Here is a 20,037-nt window from a genome sequence, read left to right as displayed (position 1 = left end):
TTGAAAGATTGAATGTTAAAAGAATAATCTTCATTTCTTGTTCCTTCAAATGAAAATTCTTTGATAATCACGGATGAAGCATTGGATCAAAAAATCTTGATACAGTCTCCATGAGTCTTATCTACATCTGAATTCTCTTTTCAAGACAAAGAAAATTTTGAGATAAAAACAAGACTAAAAGAAAACTTAGCACACAATATTTTTGGATTTTTGATTTTTCTGAAAAAGAAATAAACTATTTTTGGATTTTTTTAATTTTTTAATTTTTTAATTTTTTAATTTTTTAATTTTTGTTTGATTTTTTTAAAAAAATTTAAATTCTCCCCCTAAATTTGTGCATAGAGGAAAACTATGAACAAATTTAACAAAAACAAAAATAATAGATAACTTTAAGACTGATTTGGGATCAAAGTTGTCAGGCAATTCAATATCGTTTATCAGCACACACCTACATGCTTATATCTGGTCAATCACTGGTATTATGGTCCACTTAAACACAAAGGATATTTGACAAATTGGACAGATTATAAGTGACAAGTCATTGTGATCTATATTCCTAAATGGACCATTTGGCTGACGACGACCAAGGATATTATTGTCCATTGAAATTCAGTAGCGAGATCTACAGAGAACCTTTTAAGTAGTTCAATTTCAGATGTACTAGAACGTGTTCCCCACATTCTGACATACCCCGATAATTAAGAACTTCCAAAGAAATCTTTACTTTAGGTGAGTATTCAATTATTAAGAAAGAAGTCAGATATAGAAGTGCATATGTTGTATCCCAGGTTGGATTTCTTCTAATCACGCAGAGGGAACAACATATGACTAACATAGATAGAGGGTTAGAGAGATAGTAGGGTGCATATACTGTGTCCCAGGTCGGATCTTCCGTTCATGCAGAGGGGACAGCATATGACTAACAGATAGAAAGAATTTCATAGATAAGGATATTCATAGAGATAGAGTTGTATATGTTGCAATCCAGGCCGGATATGTTCTAATCACACAAAGGAAGCAACATATGACTGACAGATCATAAAAAGCAAGAAAATAATTTTCTACAAACCTACTTTATCAGAACCCCCTAGTTGCCCTATCAATACCAGAATTCAAGACATGAGTCCATACATCGAGGAAATGTTAAGCCACAATTCTAGATACATATGATTTTTAGCGTATCCTGCAGGTTCCCATGTTTATCTCACTGCTCAATCTACATGAGCGTCATATTGTTAGTCCAAATAGAACTATCTAAGTCCATTACACGATTTTCAAAATTCCCTTTAGCACTAAGCTTCATATCACTTCCCAAAAAATACCTAAAAGCCAAAAACTATAAGAAAATAAAAGATTGCCTTCAAAACAAATCATTTTAAGAAAAACTTAGGATTATCGAGAAGAAAACTCAAACCGTAAGTTACCAATTGAATTTGAATCCAGAAGGTCTGAGAACAGCACACATACTTTAATCTCAGAATAGATCTGAAAATTCTTCATATCATTAAGCACAAACCCTATGTGTGATCCTTTCCTTTCTTCCTTTCCCACGAAGGACACATACCCTCACTTAAAGTTTTGAGTGTCGTACAGTTGAGAGATGTCCCCTATCATGTGCTTGGAATAACCACTATCAACAAACCGAAGTCTGATTATATGCCTCCATAGCTGCTCCAACAGAGAGTACGGGATTAGTTGGTCTTTAGAACCCATTCCATTTTGAAATTGGGTTGACCTTTATCATCAACACAAGGTACTCTCTCCCATGACATATCCTGCTTATCACAAATAGAAGATGAATAAATGTTAGAATCATTTGAAGATTTGGGAGGGTGAACCTTCGGTACCCATCTGTAGTCGGGCTTAACCCATTTCTTGTTCAATCGATTGGGTGCCTTATCACTTGCTTTGGAACTCGAAGCCGAACGCCGAGATGACTTTGACCTAATCGGTCTTGGTTTCACTGGAGCATATCTTGAATTGGACTTCTTGGCCGACATTCCCTTCTTGACATTGGGAGATGGATTCTTGGCCTTTTGCGTGTTCCGTTTATCATTTCTTGAACGTGGCCTCGGATGGTTTCTTTTGAAAGATCTCCCTCTTGGCGCGTTCTGCCATCCTTGTGCGTAGTAGGGAACATATGTGCGATTTGGATAATTTCTGGCAATGTGTCTAGGTGTTCCACAGTGAAAACATGTATTTTTCTTCACGTAGAAGTTGTTTCTTCCTGCCCCCGGTGGCATGCCCTTGCCTTGTCTCTCATTGTTCCCACAAGCACACTTGCAGCAAGCAGTCTGCTTTGCTTGTTTTGGTGGCCTGTATTTACTAACAGCAGGTTGATTGGATGTAACATAATTAGAAGCAACAGATTCAGAGTTCAAGGAGACATTAGTTTAACAGTCAACCGAATCAACAGAACTAGAGTTAGTTATGTTCTCCTTGTTCTCATCTTCCACTACTTTACCTGCACAGGAAGTAGAATCATTAGTATCCTTCACCTCAACACTCTCATTTGGCCTAGACTATTCAGTCTTAACTGAAGTTGGTACAGGGGATAGGCCATACCCTAGACCCTTATTTTGATTATCCTTAAAAGTTAATTGTTTTTCAATCATTGATGCAACTACCTCACTTGACACATCAAATTTTTAAAAGTTGAATTCAACATCTTTATATTTAGCTTTTAATGCATCAAGTTCAATAGTCAATTCAACAAACTGTTCCTTAACATAATCATAATTCACACATTTATTATTGTATTCTTCCTGAAGCTTCCTAAAGTCCTTGGTTTTGGCCTCTAGTTGTACTTTTAAAGGTTTTTGATCTTTCCTAAGAGTATAGCCTTCGTACTTAAGGTCCTCATTTACTCTTTTTAATAAATCGATTTGATCTCGGAGAAATTTAATAGTAGCTTCACAAGATTGAGAACATGAAACTTCATTGACTTTGGTGTTTGAAGAACTCATTGTTTATCAAAAAATGTCCTTTGACTTGAAACCTTGAAAGTCAACCTTAAAAGTCAAGTTTAAAAAGTCAAACTTAAAAGCAAACTTGAAAAGTCAAATCGAAAAGCTAAACTTGAAAATTTAAAAGTTAAACGAGAAAGTCAAAGTTTAAAGTCAAGGTCAAACTTGAAAGTCAAAGTCAAAATTTTAAGGTCAAAAGTCAACTTAGGAAGTCAAAAATTAAAAGTCAAAGTTTTGGGTTGAAAATGAAACTTTAAAACTAAAAAAATTGATTTTTGGGCCAAAATTGTAAAAAATTGCGAAGCTACTTGAACTAATCAGGGAAGATCTTAAACATCTGACATGCTAGATTGATTGGTAAGGGTGTGGGTTGCGTGTATGAGAGACCGTGGTTCGAATCTTGTTCTGCTCAATTTTTGTATATAACCTGCTGACCGAGAACTAGACCACACGCGAGGACCGCAAATGAAGACTGCAAACGAGGACAGCCAAACACGTGCGAGACCAAACGGGTCATCTTCCTCTTTAATCGATTGGTTAAATCAATAAATGGAAGCGATTTCATAAAATTGAGCTTTCATTGTTTGCGATTTGAATTTTGCTTATTTTCAGTGAAAGCGATTTCAATTTTACTTATTTTCAAAATTGTAATTCAATTCACCGTTTTTTCTCTAAATCTTTAGTCTTTAGTTTTTGTTTAGAGATTCAAGAAGGTTGCCGACGTCATTATCCATTGTTTCGACCTGGGACTCGTGCTTTTGTTTATGGGTCTTCAATTGGAACTTTTTTGTATTAGATATTTATGGGTCATCTATTGGAACTTTTTTGTTTATGGGTCATCAATTCGTGTTCTATTTTTGTTAATTCATTTTGTATTATGTTCTTTAGTTTTAGAGTTTTGATTCTCATACATTCATTGAGAATGAATTTATGTATAAACTAATTCAACATCTATTCCTAGAAGATACTATATATCATATTAACGTTATCAAATTCATATTTTTTGTGTTTGTTATAAGGAATGGAAAGATGAGTTGAATGAAACAATGTAGATTATATATTACTTGTGAATCATTTGGAATTTCATGTGTTGTCTTTACTTGTTAATCATTTGGAAAACTGCAAAGAACTCAAATGATGGAGGTTAGTGATATAAAATAAAGAAAAAATGATTCTTGATATATTATCAAAAGATGTTGCTTGAGGGTAATATAGTCATTTTGCACAGTTAGTCAGATGCAAAATCAAACAACATGTGTCAGTCAGAAGTTAATTTAGTCAGAATTTCTAATCCAGTCATTTTCTAACTCCGTCAGTTATAACTCATTTGACAGCTATCAAACGACCCCTTAGTCAAGAAAAACAATATGCACCAAATATGTACAACATGAATATTATGTTACCATTATAGATCTTTTTCCATTAGCTTAATAATAAAACTAGTTGTTAATATAGTAGTTTTTACTTTTACCAAAAATTATTTATTTTAGGTGTATCAAGTGTTGTCTTCTTTTCTTGAGAACAAATATTAAAGTCCGGCAGGGGATATATATATATATATATATATATATATATATATATATATATATATATAGTTATGTGTGTGTTATTTTCATAATTTATTAGATATGCATACCCGACAATTGAGGGTATAATACTGGTTAGGAGTAGTTTATGAGTGGATTCAATTTGCCATTACAAAATGTTTTTCGTTTTAATAAAAGTATGTTTTATATTTTTATGCAGAAAAAATTGAGAACAATAAGATTTGGTGCAAAAAAAAGAAGCATAGTTGGAACCAAAAATAGGGATATTCGTGAAGGTCGTCAAAAAGACACTAGTACAAAAAGCATTTGATGAGAAAATTCAAATTATTAATTAGTGTGGTAGGGAACCCAAACAAAAATATATCGCATAAAAAGCACACATATTTAACGATGTGGTTATAAATTCGCACCAAAAGACAACTCTTAGAACCATTAAACAATCGTACCATTAAACATAGGCCAAACCGTTAAACAAAAACGAATCATAAACGAGAATCGCACCGTTAAACAATTTCCAATATATGATTTCCATTATCCAGAGTATATATTAGACATAATTTCCACGAATATGTTATAATTTTATTTTTTGAACGACAAGAAAATCCATTAAAAGAGAAAAGTCAATCAAGAAGATGGAGAGGTACAAACAGTACTAGATGCATATATAAGAACACCCATCGTATTATTAAATACATTTTGTAGAGAAATTCACTTCAAAGAAAAAAGAAAGTCATTACTGAAAGTTGTCTAAATATGGATTTGTGAATTCATAGACCAATTGCCGAAACATCCATCAAAATTCAAATGGATGTGAATTAATGATCAACAGATGAAATCGATCTCATAGATTGTTGATGAAGCTTAAAGTTGTCTGAAGTGATGATCGACTGCTGAAATCTTCATAAAGATATTGTGACTATTACATTGAACGTTTAAATCTCATTTGAGATGAAAAATATAGATTGAAACTAAACTAATATATATGTTGTACACTCTTTTAAGAAAATAAAATAAATAAATAAATATATACAATTATTATTATTGTATTACTATTACCCTTCACATTCCTCTCATGCACCACTACCCCACCGACTCACCCACCCACCCCCACAATCCCGTCACCTCTCTCTCCATTTATACACCTTCACATCACTCTTTCTCATTACTCTCTCTCTCTCTCTCTCTCTCTCTCTCTCTCTCTCTCTCTCTCTCTCTCTCTCTCTCTCTCGTTTAATGGGTTATTTAGTCTTTTTATCACTTGTCTTCATACTCACCGAAGCATCGGTGAGCAATGCTGGCTACTGGCCACCTTCACCTGGGTTCTACCCAAGTTCAAAGTTCAGGTCCATGACTTTTAACCAAGGCTTCAGAAACCTCTGGGGTCCTAACCACCAAAGCGTTCACAACAATGCGCTTGACATCTGGCTCGATCGTACATCAGGTACCTTTATTTCTCTCAAACAATAACTTTAAAGTTTAAACCCCTTTTTCAAAAATGCTCCAAAGCTTCCAACTTTAACAACTTACATGTAAGAAGTGAAGTTTACGTGGATCTTGAACGTTTTCTTGATTACAGGAAGCGGGTTCAAGTCGGTAAAACCTTTCCGATCCGGGTATTTTGGAGCATCCATCAAACTTCAACCCGGTTACACCGCAGGAGTCATAACAGCATTCTATGTGAGCATTAAGCAATGTGTCAATGATTGACATTAATTAGTACAAGCTTTCAAGCTCATAGTACCTCACTTAGTTCCATGAACGTACCTAATGTCCTTTCCGCCAATAATTTTCAACTTATCGACAATATGTCACATCCTCGACTTTTTCCCTTAATCTAAATCCACCCAAATATCAAATAGATTCGATTAATACAGCCTACATCAAATATAACTGATAAAAAAAAGTACGATTTAAAGGACTGTGGTATATCTTTATATATGGATAAGAAATCGTATTGCATGGTTGAAATAAGTAAAAATCATGTTTGGAAATGTGTCCTTAGGGTTTGTAGATTCTATACGTACTAAATAGATAATGGGTTTGGATTTTTTTTTAAATATTTTTTAATTTACAATGTGTCAAGAGAAAATAACATTTCTTTGTGCACCTTGCGGAATATTCTGTAAAACAAATAGATTATGTTTATTTAAAGTAGAAATGTTCTATGCTTTCAGCAAATCTTTTAGATAGTGCCTTTACTAAAGAAACGTTAGATTTTTATTTCTTTTAGCAAGTAAATAAAATATAATATATTTTTTTACGTAAACTTGTTTATTATTACACCATGATGTTACAAAGTAGACACTTATCATTATCTTTATGAAGTTTTGAATATGCATTATGGCGAGGGAGCCACTCAAAATAGTACATGTCTAATGTCTTTAAGCACAATATTGATTCATCTTCTTGATTAGATTCTCCTTCAATCAATGCATTGTTTTATAATAGTATTATATAACGGTTTAATCAAATATTTTGCCCATTATTAACTAAACATTACGGAAAAATAGAATTTATTGATTATAAATTACAGTTGTCTATATCAATAGACATTTTAGACACCCAATGAATTATCACAATAAACACAAGAATTTTTATTTTTATGTGATCTAATTAAGTATTAAAAAATAACATTTTAAGTTTTAATATTAAACTCATTGCAAGATGTAATAATATCATTTTGGTCTAATCAAATAATAAGTTTTCTAAATTTTATTATAGCTTTCCAACAATGAAGCGCACCCAGGGTTTCATGATGAGGTTGACATAGAATTCCTTGGAACAACATTTGGAAAGCCATACACCTTACAAACAAATGTGTATATCCGGGGGAGTGGAGATGGAAAGATTATTGGGAGAGAAATGAAGTTTCATTTATGGTTTGACCCCACCAAAAATTTTCATCACTATGCTATCTTGTGGAGCCCAAACGATTTAATGTAAGGTTTTTTATATTGTATTTATTATGAAAATCTATTACTTATTATTTTAAATTGAATAAAGTATACGTCAAATCAAATGATACATTTGAAAAAGAAAAACCTATATATTGTTTTTAACTAGTGGGTTTGAGTTGATATACTTATACAAGTTGTAAAACATTCTATTGAGAGTTGATAAAAAAAAATCCGTACTTGTTTGTCTTTGGATCTTGTTTCATTATTCAAAAAGGATAGATTTTATATAAAAAAAAACAGTGGTTTAAAAAGTTACCTATGTTATTGACAAGAATGTTGTTTAACCTTCAAGGAGCATCCTATGATTTTGTTCTAATTAAATCTAATTCTTTCTATACATTTTTTCTAGATTTTTTGTGGATGATGTGCCGATAAGAAGGTATCCAAGGAAAAGCAGTGCAACGTTTCCATTAAGGCCAATGTGGTTATATGGCTCCATATGGGACGCTTCTTCATGGGCTACTGAAGATGGTAAATACAAAGCTGATTACAGATATCAACCGTTTGTCGGAAGGTTCACCAATTTCAAGGCAACAGGTTGCTCAGCCTACTCAGCACCACGGTGCCACCCTGTTACCGCCTCTCCGGGGCGGTCTGGTGGCCTTAGCCGGAGACAACACATGGCCATGAAATGGGTCCACAGCCACTACCTGGTTTATAACTATTGTTGGGACAACAAAAGGGACCATTCATTGACACCTGAATGCTGGAAATAGGAGATTAATTGGGGCATCTACCCTATTCAACTTAAGGTCACATGGTCTTTTTTGGCTTTGAAGTTAAGGGTACTTTTTTACTTAGTCCTTTTTTTCTATAGGGTGTGTTGAGATGGGGCCACAAAAGGTGGTTCAACATCCAAATCCCTCTAGAAGAACAAAGAAATTTTTATTTTGTATTCGTGTGTAATATTTTTATTGGCCATATTCACAACACTTGTCAAGTTTAATATTAAACTTACTGTATGAGTGATTATATATTATCTGTTTTATAACCATATTGATTTGATCAATGAAAACTCTGATAAGTTGATAATAACATGAATGATTTATATCTTGTACGATGATAAAAAGTCACATGGACTGTGTGATTTAGTTGTCATTTCACTATCAATTTGGAATAAAGAAGATGAAAAGAGAACAATTTGATGTAAATAATATCATTCTATTGAATCGTTATTGATGATTATCTATATTAGTTTATTTGATTCAAAACTTAATGTAAGTGATAAATGTTAATCTAACGAATTTTATCATAACTATAAATAACTTTTAATCCAACTTTATATATTTGTCTCTAGGTTTGTTTTTATCGGTCAAAATCTGAGCATAAACATTGGTCCATGACCCCACGAGCCAAATAAATTGTTGGAAAAAGAGAATTCTTACACAGCTCCAAACCTTTGCACACATACAAATTAATATTATTTTATTTAATATATTATTTAAATTTGTTTTATTTATTTTTCATGTCGAAATAAATTGATTTTAGTTTTATAGACGAATTGTAAAATTTTCATATGTAACGATTTTGGGATATATTTGTTATAAATAAATATATCTTGTTGCTCACTTTGCACCTTATATGTACTTTTTCTATTATCCTATAGATAGGTTACTTCCATGATAGATACGTTTGTTATTTGTATATAAAACATACATTGAAAGGTGAATAATATTTATGATCTTACAATTTCTCTGATCTAACCTCTTAAACAATTTATCTCCAACCATCTCATATGGTCGATTACAGTGCTATACACATACAAGTTTTCAGGTCTTTATCTTAACCCATATTTCCCGCTATCACTATAAACAAACTCCAACCCTAATAAACATCGTGTGTGACTGTGTGTTACTTGGTTATCACCCTCCTCCTCCACAATCATCGTGTTTTAGTTGTTAATGCCTAACAAACCAAAATGTAATTATAACGGCCACATCTTATTTAATGGGAACGTTTTGCCCTTTGCCAAAATTTTCCAAATAATTTTGACTCACATGCTTTCCTAAAACCAAACGTCATCCCTTTCTACATTCAAAATACTACTCCATCACACTCCCTTCTAGATCCACTCATCCAGTTTGTAGCTGCCTCGACCACCTTTGAATCATCCTCCCACCTGGAGTATTCTAACCTATAGCATGTTGGGTATTTCTAAACATATAATCATTTCTAATCTCACTTCCACTTTTGTTATTCTACTACTTTACGCAATCCTTGTTAGTGATGTTAGTATCACAATGTCATTTTATGTAATAGGAACTAACATGTGAGCTAAGAGGCTTCATAATTTGTTCTGTAATATATGTACGGGTATGTGCGGGTGCACACATGTATAAGATCGAATTAGAAGCATGTTCGACGACAAGTCGGGGGTTTGGGGTTTTCAAAGGGGCAGCGCCCCTAGCAGGGTCCAAGGGGTAAAGCTGACGAAATTCATCAGTTTTGAAAACCATTGATTTCCTTATTAAATTCTGGATTTCTCTGAATTGCTTTAAAAGCAACCCATGACGTTGAACCCTAAGAAGCAAACCCTAAATCTCGTTTATTATATAAACGACTCTTCTCTTTGAGAAGCTATACGCAACTATTAGCCCTCTTTTCTTCAAAAGAACATAAAATCCTTCTAGCAATTTGGCTTACGATTTTTGTGCCTAGATTCATAAGTGTCCTCTTGTAACATCCCGACTCCTAGAGCGAAGAGCTTGGAATAAGAAGGAGTCTATAGATCCGACATCCATTCAGTTGTAGCAGCCATTTGAAGGCGGAGTCTAGACTGACAGTTTGAGTGCGAGACATACTTGCTTTACTTACGAGGTGAGTCTTCTAACTATAATTACATGAGTGGTAATTACTATGCGACCGAAGGGTCTTATTTATGTTACTGACCGGAGGGTCTTATGTGCTGATACTGAGATATGTGATATTATGCATTTTGTCTTTGTGATTTATGCTATATATTATTTCATGTATTTATTTAGATAGGACCAGAGGGTCCAACTGAGTCGTGAGACCGGAGGGTTTTCATTGAGATATAGGACTGGAGGGTCCAACCTAAGCCGTGAGACCGTAGGGTCTTCCACGAGACACATGACCGGAGGGTCCTTATCGCGATATAGCCATGAGAGGCTAATTATTTGTGTATGGTATTTTAGGAAACTCACTAAGCTTTGTGCTTACAATGTTGTGTGAAATGTGTTTCAGGTACATCTCAGTATCGCGGGAAGGTGCCGACATGATTGTACACACCAACTTGTTGATTTATATTTTGAGGATTTTGGGATATGTGACAAACAATTTTTATGTTAGTGCTTTGAAACATCTATAAATTGAGTATGAGAGATATTAAACTGTGTTTTGTGTGGAATTAAAAATGAAAATTTATTTGAAAATTTAGAGTGTTACAAGTTGGTATCAGAGCCTTGGTTTGAAGGATTCGGCTGTACCCTCGGGTATGTCTGGACTTAAACTAAGGATTTGAAAAAAAATCTAAAAAGAAATGATTTTCTAAACGAGCAAAAGATTTTAAGAGGAAATGAGATGAAACAGTGTGTACAATCAGCCAGAGCCCGAATAGTGATTTCCCAAAATACCCTTACTTGTTTATATTCTTATGAGATAAGATACTAGAGTTGCATGCTAGATCGTAGGCTAGGTATTTCAGGAATTTAGAGCTAGAGTTACCTGATTCATGATGCCTTAGCCTAGGAGAATGCTATTGATTGACATTATCTACTATTTGCTTTGTGTGTGTGGTGAGTAAGGGTACCTGGCAGGAAATCTTTGAGAGATAGTTTTGAGTCAAAGAGTAATCTAGGAGGGATACTTAGATGTTCATTTGAGGAATCTACTGAGAGAGTAGTTTCATATCCGTGAGGGATAGAGTACTTGTGAATTAGGATCCTGGGAGGAGGACTTGGGATAACTACAGGTTGGTGTGGAAGGTAGTATTGGGCCCATACTACTGAAAACACCAGATCTGTACACGACCCAAGTAAGAACCTTAGGATACTAAGAAGCATGTAGGGGTGGGTAATTGTGTGTGCATGTTAGCCAGTCCCATATGATTTCTGTGTTTGTGTTTCAGAGAGACTATGGTGATTACCCGCAGCAACCCTCGAGGGGGGTGGTTGGGGGTACCAGTAACGAAGAGATCCGCAGGATCATTGCTGAGGAGGTGGCCGCAGCTATCAGAAAGGTCATTCCAAAGATGTTCGGGTCTATTAAGACCATGTTGATTGAGACTTTTGACAAGCGTTATGCTGCTGTCACGAAGGCTGGCGCTGCCGCAACCGCTGCAGCCCTTGCAGCTGCGAGGCCAGAGGGGGTGATTCGTTGTTGCTCTGAGAGTTCAGAAACACGAAGACACTAGAGTTTGACAAGATCCAAGATCCAATTACTGCTACGAGATTGATTTCTGATATCGAGGGATGCTTTTATACTTGTTAATTCCCGGAGGACCTAAAGGTCCAATATGCGCTGAACCAGCTTCGCTTAGGAGCGAAGGACTAGTTGAGGTTTGTGACGAATGATTACTCTCCTGCAGACCATGCAACAGTTACTCGGGAAAGGTTCACTCAGTTATTCCAAGATGAGTACGTTCCCCAAGTGGATAGGGAACGATTGGCCCAAGAGTTTCTGTATCTCAAACAGAATACAAAAACAATGATAGAGATTACAAAGATTTTCAATGAGAGGGCGTTGTTCTGCCCTGAGCACGTGTCTACGGAGCAGGCATGTGTGAGCTGGTACTTGACCATTTTGAGGCAAGATATTCGGGAGTTCGTGGCGAAATCATCATATCAGCCATTGGTTGAGCTATAGACCAATGCTAGGAGGAGGGAGATTAAGTTGGATATTTAGTCTAGAGAGGAAGGAGAGACTCAAGGTAGAGACATGAGACCAGTACAGTCGCAGCCGGCGACCAAGCGGGCCACACCCGCTGATACGAGAGCAGGAGGCCAGAAGGGCCACACTTGTAGCAAGTACGACAAGAGTCATGAGGGATCTTGCCGACCATGGATTTGCTACAAATACGGCAAGGAGGGGCATATGGTGAAGGACTGCCCCAAGGGATTTTCGGTTTGCTTTCAGTGCAACCAGATTGGTCGCTGGAAGGCCGAGTGTCCTCAGCTCACTCAGGGATCAACCCAGGCTTCTGCTCCTGCCGGTTTGCGCGTTCCTGATGGCCGGCCGGGGAAGGCCGAGGCTCCGAGAGCTCGTGGGAGAGCCTTCCAGCTGACTGCGGAGGAGGTCCGCACAACAACTAGCGTTGTTGTTGGTATGTATCTCCTTATTTATGATATTGTGATTATTTTTTTATGCTTATATTGTGTTTTATATAGGTACTTTTCTTGTGAATTTTGTGCCTTCCTTGGTGTTATTTGATTCGGGTGCGAATCGATCCTTCGTGTCTTTATCTTTTGGTCGTCACATTAGTGTTAGATGCGAGGCTTTGAGTTGACCACTGAGGGTTTCTATAGATAATGAGCATGCAGTTTTTGCCACTGATGTATTTCGGGGATGTGTTTTGGAGATTTTTGGGGTTGAGTTTCCGATAGATCTGGTACCGATAACGATGGGAGATGTCTTTGTCATAGTAGGGATGGATTGGTTGAGCCGGTTTGGACCCATGATTGACTGCGAGCGTCAGATGGTGACGATATGAGACCCTAGTGGGGGAGTGCTTACGGTCTATGGTGAGGGGACTAGAATGGGATCAGCTTTCTGCTCTGCCGCTAAGGCAAGGGAGAGTCTAAAGCAGGGATGCATGGGCTTTTTAGCGTATGTGGTGGATATGCGGGTTGTTACTGAGTGGCCGATTTCTATTTCTGATGTTCCAGTGGTATGTGAGTTCTCGGATGTTTTCTTCGAGGAATTGTCTGGTATGCCTCCTGAGAGACAGGTAGAGTTTCGGATCGATCTGTTTCCAGGGGTGGCGCCTATTGCCAAGTCACCATATTGCCTTGCATCGCCAGAGATGCAGGAGTTATGCTTGCAGCTCCAGGAGTTATTGGGAAAGGGTTTCATTAGCTCGCTGTGGGGGGCATCGGTTTTTTTATAAAGAAGAAGGATGGTTCACACCGGATGTGCATCGACTCCCAGGAGTTGAACAAGTTGACGGTCAAGAACTGTTATCCACTACAGAGGATCAACGATTTGTTTGATCAGTTGCAGGGAGCATCTTGGTTTTCCAAGATTGATTTGAGATCTGGGTATCATCAAATGAGAGTCTGCAAAGAGGATTTCCAGAAGATGGCCTTTCGGACTCGTTATGGGCATTACGACTTCGTGGTGATGCTTTTCGGGCTCACCAGTACACCAGCAGTATTGATGGACCTCATGAACCGGGTGTGTAGGCCCATGTTGGATCGGTCGGTGATCGTGTTCATCGATGATATTTTGGTGTACTCGAGGTCTAGGGAACAACACGAGGAGCATCTTCGGGAGATTCTTGGGGTATTGAGGATGGATACGCTTTATGCCAAATTCTTCGAATGTGATTTCTGGTTATGAGAGTTCCAGTTTTTGGGACACCTCGTTAACCAGAATGGGATTTTGGTCGACCCGGGCAAGACTGATGCAGTTATGCAGTGGGAGGTGCCAAGGTCCCCATCCGAGATCAGGAGTTTTCTGGGTTTGGCAGGCTACTATCGGAGGTTCTGTTGGGTTTTGAGCATTCTAACACTCCTATGGTGTACATACAACCCTATAAACCTTGGATCTATGTTTTCTCTATTATACATGCAAATAAGAACTTTCCTAGGCTTTAATTCTAACTAGCATATTATTATACTACAAAGTACTAGTTAGATGACGTACCTTTTGATGTAGCTTGATGTCTTCAAGCTTTAAGAGCTTAGCCCCAATAGTGTGGAAACCTCAAATGGAATCACAAATCCACCAAAACACCTTGGAAGACTTTAGAGAATATGGATACTTGGTTCTCTCTAGTGAAATCGGCTAGCCCTTCTTAGTGTACCACACTAGTGCCAATTTCACCAACCGAGGACATCTTTATATAGTATGGAAACTAGGGTTAAACCCATGACCTTTCATTTCATATGATCCATGGGTTAAACACTCCATGGACTATCCATGAAAGCTTAGCCCAACCTAAATGAACTTGGCCCATTCCATATATATAAGAGTCCATATTTAATTAGTTCATTTTGATCACTTAATTAATTATAAATTAATTTTTGATCAATACTAATTAAATAATATGATTATATATTAATATATTAGAACTTATAATATATTAATATAAATCATAAATATACTATTCTCAAAAGACTATCCATATAAATTGTGTTGGTGAAGTGCAACCCAAATGGACCATGCCGGGTCGGGTCAAGTACATACCAAATATAGTTATGGACTTAGACATTAATCCAACAGTCTCCCACTTGGATAAGTCTAAAACTATTATTGAGTATGACTTCAAAACCTAACTGGCAATCGTAGCCTTTAAAGCCGCCGTCGAACTTTGATCTTTTGTCAACGAACTTGTCCATCAGATAAGGGATCATATATTCCTCCATTCTAGATATCATATGGACTGAGACATGGATTATAATCATTCTCTCTGTCTATTTGTTGTTTCCTGATTTCCGATTCATGATGTCTGACTGATTTAACAAATCAAATCAGTCCTGGCTTGGCCAAGCACTCACATGTGTCATCATTAAATCATCGAGGGGCCCACAAATATCGCTTTTATCCCGAAGGTAAAAGGAATGGATAAACTTCGACTCATATGGCTTGTTCTACTACTTGTTGAATCATACACAAAGGCACGTTTTATAACACCGAGTTACCGAATGCGTTTTCATGCAATCAATGTACAACCAACTCATAGTAACAACTCATATCTCTAGGTTTGAAGAATATAAGATATTATCGTCTCATGATCACTCATGATAAAATCCATGAAGTGATTCCAATGAGCGCGGGTTGAATCCAATACTCAGAACTTATGAGCACTCATGAGTGTTGTAGCCCTTTGTCTAACATCTTAGACCTCTACAAGCCAACCCATGACAGTCTTGATTCATATCTACTTCCAACATATGACCGACTGTGGATGGCTTGAATAACTTAGTCATTCCGGAAGAATAACCTAGTTTATTTTGGAAGTCAAAACATGCAAAGTGAAATACAAGAATAAATGAATCAGATATGGTATCAAACCCTATGAATATAAATAAACACTTTTATTTATCACCATATTGATTACTCATTATTCATTGTTTTGGTTTTATCAACTTTATACTTGAATGAAAACACTAGTTGTACCATGCTCCAATCATGTACACTATGTTTTCTAAACACTAGTCATGCCACACACCAAGTATGCATACTATGTTTGTCTATGATCTTTACTTTGCGAAATAGACCAGTTGAACATAACTTCAATGATTCTCATTTCACAGGTCCATTTCCTAACTGCAAATGCAAGAATTCCAAATTCATGCCATTTACTGAAATCTGTTAGATTCTAAACTTATATGCATTGATCCTGTTGTAATGATTATGCACAAATTCACAAAGACTTGACAACAATCATTACAATGTATTCCAAAGGAGATCAACTCCTTGGAAACATCCTTCTTGCATTAAGTTTCCTAATCTTACAGATTGAATACTTTCTAACTTTGAAACATTTCCATATTCCATTTTGACTATCACTTCCGAACAAGAGTTGCCTCTTTTCAGACTATGTCAATATGGTCCTTCCAAAGTCAACACTATACTTCCAACTGTCCTTGAGCAACCAATCCTTGGTAAACCTTAGATTGTCCTCAACAATTGCTTAATCATTTTAGTCATATCCAATTCTAGACCTTTTCCCTTTTTAATGCCCCGGGCATTTGGAAATTTTTTAGAAAGGATGAATATAGCACATGTAATCGATCCTGTATCCGAAGTATATGGGACACGATTCATGATGTCTCACATAAAGACTAAACCAGTCTTTTGCTATAATATTTCCATTTCTATTTGCCAAGTTCTCATAATTCAGATTATGAAAAGGGATGCCGTAATCATAATCGAATTTTAGAACGCAAATAATGGACCCATATATAGAATTTCCTTATGTTGAGCCATTTTAACATGAAATTCATATATATTCTTGACTAAATACGATTAAAACCTCAATCTAAGCTTTTAGATTTGAGATGAAGTATAATATCCTCTCCCTTAATTATAACAAAACAACTTTTTCCCAATTGAGACCTTTTGTTTTTCTATAATTAACATTGCTAACTTGAAACCTTTATCATAATTATCATGCTCCCACTAACATGATGATTAATAGCATAACACTTATGCTCCCACTAGCTTTGACATGTACCCAGAAAGCAACTGGACTTCTAGAAGTCAATACTTTATTGACTTTCTTACCAAAGTTCAAATTTCTGATACTAGATTGCCTTGATAAGACTTTATCAATATCATACACCTCTCTTAGATAGCTCACATGTGTGTCTAAACAATTTCAGAACTATGAAAAGGGATGACGTAATTATAGTCTAAATTGTTTAGACCTTTTGCCATTTCTCATAAGTCAATGTTAGTGTGCCGGTTAACCACGCACGCTCCACTAACGACTTTGAGAACTGCAAATATCACAATTTCTATCTACTTAAAATCTACTTAGTGAAAGAGTTTCCTTACCATCATTTTCATGAATCGAAGAGAAACCTTATGACACTTAGATTTTATGGTGTAAGTGTTCCTATCCATGTGAATTTGTCAAAACCATAATCACAGGACTAGGTTGGTGACAAATCCTAACTCATATGGATTGAACTTGTGCAATCTTAACTTCTTGCCACCTAGCAGCTCAAGGGCCTGTCATTGCTTCCAAGTAGCTATACAAACAATTGAGAACATGTAGAACTCAAATGTATAGCCAACTTAATTGGAATGTGCACAGAAATGTCAGCACGATAGGTTATAAACCTCTAGATGTGTGCTAGCGATGAAATACAGGTTTTATTCTTGATTACTTCTTGAAAGCCTTTCATGATCTTTTAGACTCCCACTGTCTCCTTGACCTATAAGACTTTCTTGACAAATATTCAAGAGATAATGTGGATGCTAATCAAGATAGACACTTAACACAATTAGCCTTAGTTGGTCTTTGTTTTATCCAAAACATCACAACATACCAATTTCAAATGTACAAGAGTAGAAAACTTTTACTCTTACATTTGACGAGTGTTTTAAACCTTCTTTAAGACATGTCACTCAAGTTACAATCTTAGAGTATAACTCTATGAATTGTTTTGGAATGAAGTATGAATCATCTTCTTGATTTAACCACTTCAACAATTCATAACTCCTCTTCTTAACTATCAGAATGTACTTAGAGGATGAATTGTGATAAGGTCTCAAAATCATTAAGATGATCTTAAAACATGATACTAAAGTACTCTCCCATCTTTTCAGATTTGAGAAACTTTTATCCTTCTGCCTAATTTGATTCTTCTTATTCGTTCTGTCATACATTGAAAATTTTTCCAATGCTTCAGAATTATACTTAAGCTTGTAAGTATAATCATATTTACTAAACCTTAGTAAATCATGACGAATATTCTTATCCATCTTTTGTGGTGGAATTTGACAAGTGCACAAGAAAGTGTACTTGATCCCTTAGTCCTTCTCTTGACTCACACATCCATGTGAACAAGCAGTTAGTCTTAATTTTCCAATGCTCGAAAGTTCTCATTCATCATACTATACAACTTGCATGATTCCAAGTTTCTATCCAACTGAAACTTGGGTGATGAGAATCTTTCCTTATTTGGTAAATTTAGACACTACCACAAATGAAAGAATCAAATTCATATTTCCAATATTGCTATCAATGGAATCACGTAAGCAACATCTTTTCCTTTTTCTACAAATGCCATTGTAAGGATATTTTAAAATAAACAAAAATAAAAACTTTTCTTTTATTTTAAAACTTTGCGGAAAAACTAATCCTTACAATGAAAATGTATATGAAAACTTGTTGTTATCTATTCCTAAGTAATCTATCATAACTCTTAAGCACATGCTCAAAATTCTGATCACCGAACCATGCGATCCATCTTCGCGATCAGAATAAGCATATACTTGCTTTAAGTTTCTTTACTTTTCTTTGATTCTTAAAATATCAACATGTGACCCAGCCACATCATGTAATAAGAATCTCCAAGTAAGAACTTAATAGAGTTAGACAATGGAATTTACCTGAAATAAAGTCAAACTTATTGACTTTACCATCCTTAGGTAAGTTTGGCAGCTTCATAACCAAAGCCCCTTCCTTTGGCAATAGAAATATATGGACCGTTAGGTAATAGTACATGGGACTATCTCAGACTTAGCCTTTCTCTTTACCATTTGGTCAACCAAGTTGACTATGGCCAATCCTTTTCCATTGGGAAGAGAATGCATTTTTGGATTTCCTGTGTCACTATTGTACTTGTCCATAAAGTTTTGGGAAGTTGATCTCCTAATCAAATTTGCTTTACTAGTACACTAAATCATTTCTGATTTAGCAGCACCAAGCAAATAGATAAGATCATTAAGGGTCTTGTCATAGTCTATTTCATAGGAGTCCCAAAGGAACTCACTATGTGACTTAGAAAGTGATTGAACCACTAACTTTCTCAAGACTTTGACACCCAACTCTCCCGACTTGTTAGCATGTGACTTCATCTCCAAGATGTGATCACACCTAGACCTTGCCTTGCCAATAGAGCTTGAGTGACCTTGAACTTGTGGGTTATGGAGAATAATTGGAGGAGGTGGAGGAAGTGAAGTTCCAAGATATTTGGGAAGATCATAGATGTCTGAACTTGACATCTCTTGGGAGATATTCAAGATAGTTGATTTAAAGTCCTTAATATAACACCCAACATGAAATATTAAGGCTAGGACCCAACAAACTATTTTATAACTTGGAAGAGGGATGCCGTAATCCAAGCTATAAAATATTTGAAGGTAGGTGAATGACGATTCACCAATTTCCACCATGAAAAACGAAATAATTAATTAGGTTTTAATTGGATTTGAAATTCCTAGATCTTTGAGATTCATTGAACTGTTCAATGGCATGTTTCAATCTCGAGTGTGCCCTTCAGGTTTTGTGACTGGGATGCCGAGGATCACAAAACAAGGTGTGAAGTAACCATGCAAATTACTTGGTACCCTTAAGTGTTTACCCCTCAATCGATGTGCCGGTTAACCACACATGCTCCATCGATACTATGATAAACATTAAGTTACCCTTTGCCTACCTTGTTAAATACGAGTTAGTGTGCCGGTTAACCACACATGCTCCACTAACCGACTTAAACAAAGTGCAAAGTGTAATTTCAAGGATTAGCACCTTATTCATTTTTTCCTAAGTAACCAAGATTGGGTATTTATAAAAGGTTTAGTTACTTAGTATTTATCATTAATACTTTTAATGAAGGGAGAATTATAGTCATTGTCCTACCCGTTCGGCTAACGACCCTCCACCGGTCAAGGAAGCGGTGGGTGAGAGTGGACACCCATTAAACTGCCATT

General features: G+C 36.0%; 1 protein-coding gene across 1 annotated transcript; it reads left to right on the top strand.

Moving 5' to 3' along the window:
• The first annotated feature begins 5,712 nt into the window (after positions 1–5,712).
• XTH32 (xyloglucan endotransglucosylase/hydrolase 32) lies at positions 5,713–8,464 on the top strand. Its single transcript, XM_079006354.1, has 4 exons — positions 5,713–5,954; positions 6,090–6,190; positions 7,235–7,452; positions 7,820–8,464. Exons 1-4 carry the CDS (start codon positions 5,747–5,749, stop codon positions 8,184–8,186), a joined length of 894 nt encoding a protein of 297 aa, XP_078862480.1. The 5' UTR covers positions 5,713–5,746; the 3' UTR covers positions 8,187–8,464.
• The last annotated feature ends 11,573 nt before the right edge of the window (positions 8,465–20,037 follow it).

The sequence above is a fragment of the Lactuca serriola genome, chromosome 6, assembly GCF_051521515.1.
Source record: "Lactuca serriola cultivar US96UC23 chromosome 6, Lser_US96UC23_V15, whole genome shotgun sequence".
NCBI lineage: Eukaryota > Viridiplantae > Streptophyta > Magnoliopsida > Asterales > Asteraceae > Lactuca > Lactuca serriola.
Note: the sequence above shows the minus strand (reverse complement) of the source record. Positions and strands in the feature narration are given on the sequence as shown.

Bases quoted from the DNA above. Each gene is read 5' to 3' on its own strand.
- XTH32 (XM_079006354.1), top strand. From the start codon at position 5,747: ATGGGTTATTTAGTCTTTTTATCACTTGTCTTCATACTCACCGAAGCA. The intron at 5,955-6,089 runs GTACCTTTATTT...TCTTGATTACAG, and splicing joins CTGGCTCGATCGTACATCAG to GAAGCGGGTTCAAGTCGGTA. The intron at 7,453-7,819 runs GTAAGGTTTTTT...CATTTTTTCTAG, and splicing joins TGGAGCCCAAACGATTTAAT to ATTTTTTGTGGATGATGTGC.